Source organism: Hetaerina americana, unplaced genomic scaffold (assembly GCF_022747635.1).
Source record: "Hetaerina americana unplaced genomic scaffold, ioHetAmer1.1.p SCAF_4, whole genome shotgun sequence".
NCBI lineage: Eukaryota > Metazoa > Arthropoda > Insecta > Odonata > Calopterygidae > Hetaerina > Hetaerina americana.
The window spans coordinates 65,054,303-65,063,242 of NW_027286985.1; the positions used below are offsets into that span (position 1 = coordinate 65,054,303).

Here is an 8,940-nt window from a genome sequence, read left to right on the forward strand (position 1 = left end):
AATACAGAGGAGGCAAGAAAAGTGGATGCACAGCGTTCTGATTGGTGATGGAATGTTGAAGACTGAGAAATAGGAGAGCAGAACATAAAATCATTTTGTTCCCGAAAAATTCTTTTACAAAATGATCGACTACTAATGCAGAAGCAGAAAATCAAAATGAAGTCCACAGGTGAAAATAAAACCGTGACGTACCATCCTCGTGGTTTAGTGGAAATAAACCTGAGGGCTTAGGAATCGGGGCCGGACGGAACGTTTTGGGATTTCGAGGTACATTATATTCGGGAAATCCGATTTGCAATGATTAGTGGGTTTAATGTAATCTACCGATTCAGGAAGGTTTTGGACTACGAATAACACAAACTTACCACCGATACATTTTTAAAACTCACATAATATGACAGAATATAAAAGCCTAGACTACAACAAATGTTTTTTCAACTCCACGTACTTTCTGACTCCCTTCATTTGTACTAACATTGACACCCATTGAAACGCGTAGAAAATGATGGTATCTAAACATTCTCCACCTACGTCCTTGTTAGCGTTTTAGATAAATGGCTATCTTATCTTACCTCATACCGATTGGGCGTTATTCCAGCATATTATTCCTCTCACCCCTTTACATACTAACATATACAAAATGGGCGTATCAGAGGTATAGTAGTAATACGAATATATGTTTTTATTTTCGCTAAATATTTACATGTATAGTTCATAACAGTCTTGAAATAAATTTTTTTCACTCTACTTTTCTTTCTCCTACCGGAATTCCTCACCGCTATCTTGCTCCATTGTTATTCAACTACTGCATGGTCGCTTTTAATTCTCAACTCCTTTGAGGCAAGACAAATGACTCATTGCCAGAGGGGGGTTGGAACTCCAGGTATGCATGTTAAGCTAACCCCCGCGGGGAAAAACCAATTAAAAAACCCGCGTTCAAGTCTCCCGTCATGGCATCAGCAGATGAATGCGCGGACAGTCTCGTATTGGCACATGTGCGCACGCTGTTCGCTTAGAGGTAGCGGCCGGGGAGTGGGGGAGGGGAGGAGAGATGGGTGAAGACCACTGGAATCACCGCTTCGCGTCACATCAGCGCGAGCCCTCGAAGGACGAGAATGAATCTCCAAGGAGAGAATCCAAGTGACGTCACTCGGTGGTGACCGGAATCGACGGTGTGGGATCCATTCCTTCCCCTTATGCTCCCCCTCTTATCATGCTCAATTCTCATTCCACCTTCCCCGCGTCACGTGGTTCACCCTTTCTCTAAATTCCTTCCTTGGTTCCGTGGCGTCCCAAACTTTTGGTGAGGGAGAGTGGGAGGGCGGAAGGCGTCAAGATCGCTCCCACGGAGTCAGGCGTGGGCTGTTGGGAGGATCTTACGTTTAATGTGAAAAGGTGCGTGCGATTCTCCGTTTTGTACTAGTGTTTAGAACGAGTGAGACATGTGAAGGAAGAGATTTTTTCTCCCAACAAGTTTTCCTTACGATTTCTTAGAAGGACATCGGTTGCTCCGAGGTTTCCCAATGGCGATCACGTCGATACGCACTTTCCTCACCTCGCTGGCCATTGTCCACTTCGTTGGAAGTTCCCTAGGACAAGAGGATCCTACTTATGTTTTCCCCCGCATCCTAATCGACCCACCCGATTTCAAGAGACCATGCCCTAAGATCCGCGAGGGATTCACGTCCATCTTCCCGGGGGCGAGAAATCTCTCGTACAGCTACCTAGCGATTGAGGATGACCCTACGGACGAGACTGCGATGCTCGCCATTGATGGCTGCCCCGATAAAGATCCCAAGGGGCGGCCGCCACTGAGGAAGTGCTGTCCGATGAGAGCGTCGGTTGGAGGTGAGGACGGCCTCTGCGTCGTCGACCACGCACCCCGACGGCCGTTTCGGCCAGGCGTCGCGTACGACAACGGCTCCCGGTGGGACGTCGAGCCTCTGGAGCACTTCGTCTTCGTGTTCTGGAGGACGTGCCACAGCATGCTGGATCCCGATCGGAATCAGGCGGACTCTTTTCTCTTGAGGGGTTCCGACGGGCGCTTGTACCTTCCCTATTGGAACGGATCGATGCTCGACCCCGGAAATTTCTGCGTGGACTACGTTCTGGAGAGGTCATCTTACCTCCCTTTCATCTGCGACCCCAACGGATCAAGAAGTAAAGGCGATGGGAGGTTGACCGCGAAGTCCCTGTATCCTATAGCACTTCTGATATCCACCCCCTTTCTATTTGCCACATTCCTCGTGCACGCCTGCGTACGTGAACTGAGGAACATTCACGGGAGGAATTTGATGTGCCTTGTGGGGAGTTATTTCATCAGCTTCTTGTTTCTGGCTTTGGGCCTACTTGGCCTCGAAGAAGTTTCCATGAAGTTGTGCATAGCTTCAGGTGAGTGGGAAATGGTGTATGCTTAAACAGTAATAATTATAAGAGGCGAGCAAACAACAACAACACACTAATTGGGTCATTGAGGATATAGCTAAATTGGGTATCCAGTATTTTAGGAAACAGTGTTAGAGTGGATAAACCTGTGCCAACATTTAATGTTTTCCATTAGGGCTCAGTTTATTACCATCAAAAAAGCTATCCCTGAGGTCTAAACTAGGTTCTTCGATTTGAGGAGCTCGTAAACTGACCATCATGAGAGATGTCATTCATACCTGGTCCTCATGTCATGGTGTTGGTTTTTTATGTAATGCAATGAGATGACATGCATTTGAGCCACGGCAATGCATTATGAATAGGGGACCGAAGGGGTATTTGGTACCTTTGAGAGATGGGCATATGAGTGACAAACTAGCAGGAAGTGGGCATAAAGTTTTACATTGAGTAAAATTTACCTTTGGCCCCAAACTAAAATATGCCTCAGTAGGGGCAGCATTATTTTAATCTATTCATTGTGTAAGACTATGTAACAGGAAATACTTTTTGGAGCATTACTTCAATGTGTTTTTGAGAGATGATCTAAGGCTATTTTGATAACAGTGATATTTTATTACATCACACCTGATTGTATTCATGTGTGGTAGGCAGTTGGTAATTACCAGGCGCTTAAAAACAGAAATTTTGAGGTATCTCCTAATACTTGAGCAGGGAGATAATTGTTGGGGTGCTAATATATAATTTTTAAAATTCCAAGTTAATCAAGTGAGCCACATTCTCATCTGCCAAGGCTAAAGCCACAGGTTTGAGAATCAAAATAGTTGCATTTTGTCCTGCCCTAGGTATGAGTTGTTAAACTGGTGATTTCCTCCAAAAGTGCAAACCAAATACAGTGTTGCTTGGATCCAAATAAGTAAACGGGCGACTATCAGGGTTGAGCAAGCAGAAACAAAAGAATTTAATGACAACAGACTTCATCTGAAGTAGAAGTGTTACTTTCCTGCTTAAATTACACTCTGAAAAATTTTTGTAGTTAATTTATTTACAGTTGGTAATATTTGGAAAGCTGTTGGGAAAAATAAATTTAAATGGGAATCAATGGTAATTGAATTATTAAGTGAAAAATTAACATAGTAGGTATTCTTTTTGAAGTATTACAAAGGGCAAATGGTTCTGTAATATTTTTCACAGCGGTTTTATTCCCTCTCCCTATCTCATCAGAACTTCCTAATTTCTCAGTCTATCAGTCCTCGGTACTTAAAGTATTCTTATCAACAACCATTTTAACCTCCCATGTTTTGATGCTCTAAGACACCACATTCCAAACAAAACATTTATTAAATCACTTTCTCATTTCAATTGGAATTCTATTTGCTGTCAGAAGTCCTTTCACCTTTTCAAAAGCTTTCTTAAATAACATCATTCTTAATTCCTTGGTACAGCTTCCATTCAAAGTAATTAAGTTTCCCAAATGCTGACATGATTTCACTTTCAACAGTTTTTCCTTTATGGATATTTCAATGATTACTTCATTCGTAATAATTTTCTATACTTTTGTTTTTACTACATTTGTGTTCATTCTGAATTCTTTCCCCACTTTTACAAAACTCACCATCATGTACTAAAGCTTCTCTTATTATTCTGTCAGTAATGCTTGATCATCTGCATCCCTCAGAGTATTTATTCTTTCTCCTCCGGCTACAACACCTCTTGCTTTTTCCAAGGCCTTATTAGTAAGCACCCTCGTATAAATATTGATGAGAGGTGGTGACAGACAGCATCCTTGTCTGATATTCCTTCCAATACCAATGTCATCTGTCACATAATTTCCTACTTGTGCCACCACTTTCTGTTTTGGATAGAGTTATTTATTATTCTTCTATCCGTCAAGTTTAAGCCATCATTTTTTCAAAGTCCTCAGCAGCACACTCCAGTTGACTCAGTCAAGTGCCTTATTTTAATTGACAAAACGTATAAGCAGGTCCCAGATAACATCTAACATTATTCCGCTTATCATGCCACAACACCCAGTATTATCTCATGTTTCTTTACCATTTTTGAATCCAAGCTGGTTTTTTTCAATTATCTATTCAATATTCCTTTCTATTCTCTGAAGTAACAGTCTAGTTAATACTTTTTTAAAATGACAGATAAAACTGACTGCCCTAAAATATTTACATTCTTTTGCATTGTACCTCTTTGGTAAGGAAACTAAAATTGCCTTGAGTAACTGTTCAGACTTAAACATAGATTCTCATTCTAGACTTGTCCATCTAATATAAAATTAGATCCTAATGCTTTCAAAGCCTTAGAGGTTACTCTATCACAGTCTCCAAATGCTTTCTTTTGTCTGAGATCTTGAATTGCCTTCTCCAGTTCACCTCTTAAGATCTTTGGTCCTCTTTTGTCGAATTTTAAATTCATATTCCATCATCAGCATTGCATGATCAGGCAGTGAATCATATGATTCCTGTGTGTACTTCATTCAATACCTTCTTGATCTCTTCCATGCACTATAGCATCTTTCCATAACTATTTAATATTTACTGTTTACTCATTTTCCTTTGTTCTTTCACTTTCAGAGTCCTAAATATTCCCTATTTTTTTCTAAATTTCTTTGTTTTTCCAGGTCTTTCATCTCCCTGCATAGTCTATAACTCCAGCTCCCTCTAGCAATATCAGCCAACCTCCTTAATTCATTGTTAAGTTTCCTGTGCTGTCTTCTTCCATCTTCAGAAGAGTCATTTTGCCATTTTATTTGACATTCTATCTACAATTCACTCTCTCTTCTTCCTTTTGGACTTCTCCAACTTCATCTCCTGAAACCTTCAGCATTTTATTTGGGATGGCATCCCATTCCTCTGTTATACCTACAGTCTGCCATAAATTATCAAGTTCATTCTCAGTATTCAATTGTTTCTGGCTCAACCTTGTGGAAATTCATGTTAATGAAATTAAAAATATAAAGTAACTTTCCACTGTTCTTTATTAGCATACGACCGGTTTCAACGCTCAAGCGTCATCATCCAGTACCTGATGATGACGCTTGAGCGTTGAAACCGGTCGTACGCTAATAAAGAACAGTGGAAAGTTACTTTGTATTTTTAATTTCATTCATTCTCAGTATTTGTGGCATACTCTTTCGAAGGAGTCCAGTGGGACATTCAGCAGTCTAAAAGTCTACAGTCTTGTAACTACTTCAATTGTGTCTTACTTGAATAGCTTTCTCTACCTCTTTGTCCAGATGCTTTTCATATATCAAGTGTATCTTTCTTTTTTCTTTCAATACTTATAAAGGACAGTCCAGTGGGACTGGAATATCCCATGGGTTTCCCTTGCCCTCCGTATCCTATGCAGCTGACCTAGCTAGGTTCATCTGCTTTTAGGAGTGGTTTCCCACTTCAAGGGTAACAGGGTGCTCTTCTCATTACTCAGACACCCTCCAAAGATACTATTACTGATAGAAGGGGCCTCCTTATCCTGGGAGATACTTAATGAAGCAGAACTCAAATGTACAACCTTTGGGTTAGTAGATATATGTATGTGACTTTTCTGACAAAATGAAGTAATTACATTAGTTCACTTTTACTCCTTTTACTATGGTTTGGATAGAGATATTGTTCACTGTAGGGGCTAATTTTGCATTCAATGAATATCAAGTAATTTGATTATCAATTGAGGACTTAGTTAATAAAACAGAGTTGGAAGTGGAGTAGGAAGGAGCTGTTATACTGCAATTCCATGCCATAACAGTATAGAATGGATTATTGGTTTCTGTTAGCTCTTGACCCCATGGGGAGTCATGCGGAACTAAGGACTAGATTTCCACATAACAAAAGCACTGAGGTGTTTGAAAATGAATAACCTAATTTCAATGACAGATATGCCAACTAACCTTATTATTGAATCCTTGATCATTGCTGATTGATATTCAGCCCAGATAGTTTGTATCGCTGTATATATGTAGCATTTTAAATGAAATATTTTATTAATAATGTTTTATTAGACTAATGCTTATATTTTTTTACATTTCCAGCCTTCATAACAGAGTATGCCTTCCTGGCAGCATTCTTCTGGCTCAATATAATCTGCTTTGATATTTTCCTTACATTCAGGTAAGGGCTTATAGTATTTCATGGTAAATTTAAGAAACCATTTATTTTTTGTCATTCACTGTAAGCCTTTTTACTGTGGAGGAATTGAGGAAGAATTAAGAAACTGTACTATTGTTGACATGTATCCTCTAGTAGTATGGTAAAGAAGAAAACCTGATATATTTATGTTGTTTAAAATTCTTCCAAAAATTATTGGCAATGTATTCATTGACTCTCCCTAATCATCCTCTGTGTGCACACATGTATTCATACCTTGAATTGAATTAAGCACATTCACATTTTTCAATCCAGATTTTGGTAGGATAATTGCCATTGTAAGTTTACCTGGGTAGAAAAAGTATCATTGACTGTACCAAGTGGTTGTTCACATTGCTAACGTCTATCCTTGCTTTGTAAATATGCATTACAGGAACTGCAAAAAAGAAATTGGTAATAATATGCATGAACAAGGCATTACATGTGGCCTGGCATGAATGCTTGTACTTGGAAAAGTCCTTTGATAATGCTACGAGAGACGCGATATTCAAATTGTTGTGAAAAACTTCACAAGTACGCAAGAAAAGGATAAGAATATGCTATCAATATACTAGAATAATTGCCATTGTAATCAACAATGTTGGTTTGATTGGTTGGATTAGAGCTGACCCCAAATGAAGTGCTTGTCATGCACAAGCCATAACGGCTCCTTTATCTGTGACACCCATGACTTCCCAGGAAGATCTGGTTCTTGGAAAACTCAAGTTATTCGATCCCTCCTATCAGTATATGTTAATTTTTCATTTAAAAGTTTTAATAGCACGGGGCATAGTTTTATGACATCTTCCAGAAATGAAGATTGTATTTTTGAAAAGGTCTTGTGAAGTGAATGATGTTACTGCACAGTGAATTTGAGCAAAATTTGATTTATTTTTGCAAATATTAAATTTTTACTTTCTTGTATTTTCATTTTGTGGAGCGGAAAATCCCAAAGTTCTGAAGCAACACTGTTTAAAAGACTTCAATACAGATAACATTTTTATATTAATGTACAATAAAAGATAGAAGAGGTAGCTGAAGGATGATAGTGAGTTTGATACAAATCCAGGTGATAATCTTTTGAAGAACCATTTTCTGATTTTAATGGAACTATACAGCAAGGACAAAGGCTCTCCTAAGCCCATTACACAATACATACCATTGGTGAGAGGCATCAGTTCTACCAATAGGCACACATGTCACAGAGTGAGAAAATTACTCCAGTATCACCTGTCATAGCTTCGTGTGGGAGTGTGATTCACAGACCAAGATCCGTGATAAAGAAAGCCATGAGGAACCACTACACCAATCTCTATGGAAGATATATACATTCACGGTAAAAAAACTGCATGTTAAGGTGGAAAACCACTGAATGTGGTATCAATGGACTTGAAGTCCTTTGACAGTTCTTATTGGGTCAAGGTGTTCAGGTTTTAGGAAAACTTAGACTGCACCACCATAACAAAGGGATAATACTAATCTAAAACTTTTACAAAAATTAAAAAAGCCATGGCACAACAAATGAAACATTTCACCAGTCGTATATGCAGAGAACAGCTTATAAAAGGTTGGAAGAGGAAATGAGAGAATCACATGAAATGAGAATGAAAATAATTTAGGTTGATGGGAAAGAAATTAGCCTGGTATATTTCACAGATGAGTCATTGCTATAACAAAAAGTCTGGAAGAGAATGGCAGACATCTTTGAATGCATTGGTTCAAATAGAAGGTGGAATACATGTGTAACTATGAGAAAAAAAATTGAGGAAGTAGAATCTTTTGTCTACCTAGGAAATAGCTTAGCAGGTGATGGGAGGAGAGGAAGCAACGAGGTACTAGAGGCTAAAGAATAAATGGAACACAAGGAAGACCAAAGGGCAAATATGTGAAATTCTAAGAAACTATGGGAGATGCGGCAACAGTAACTTAGTGGAGTCATCTGCTAATACTGCAATCTTTAGTGGAGTCATCCGCTAATGCACATTGCAATGCAACAATTTCAAAGGATAAAAATCATTTGCCTTGACTGGCATTCGAACCCATATCCCTCAATGTCCAGCTGAGTGCTTTAGCCAGGTAAGCTACCAAGGCATTCTCTTATACTCTGAAATTTTAGGTTTCAAAGGAACAAGATGCTATGACAAAATACCATGCATACAACGTCACCTGTATTTGTAGCCGTTGGCATTACACCACAGTCCACGTGGTGACTGCCAACTTTTAAACACAAGGGTGTTAACCTTTGACAAACTAAGAAACTGTAGGAGATGCAGCAATATTAACTGTGTACCAAGTAGTAGTAATATTTAGGGGAGGCAACTGACAGCTGAGGTTATTTGCGCCATAGGGGATGGACAGGAAAGGATGATGGGTGGAGAGAAACCCAGTATCGGCATTAGCTTACTATTTACGAAAGGCACCAAAG

General features: G+C 39.3%; 1 protein-coding gene across 2 annotated transcripts in view; it reads left to right on the forward strand.

Moving 5' to 3' along the window:
- The first annotated feature begins 1,101 nt into the window (after positions 1 to 1,101).
- Positions 1,102 to 8,940, forward strand: part of LOC139692008 (G-protein coupled receptor Mth2-like) — a 13,892-nt gene continuing 6,053 nt past the window's right edge. Inside the window, exons 1-3 of one of the 2 annotated variants that reach the window (XM_071590013.1) lie at positions 1,102 to 1,395; positions 1,495 to 2,391; positions 6,422 to 6,500. In XM_071590013.1, coding sequence (XP_071446114.1) covers positions 1,524 to 2,391; positions 6,422 to 6,500 — 947 coding nt within the window. In that variant the 5' untranslated portion in view covers positions 1,102 to 1,395; positions 1,495 to 1,523. Of the gene's footprint in view, positions 2,392 to 6,421; positions 6,501 to 8,940 lie in introns of both variants that reach the window. The other variant, XM_071590012.1, reaches the window with a different exon arrangement.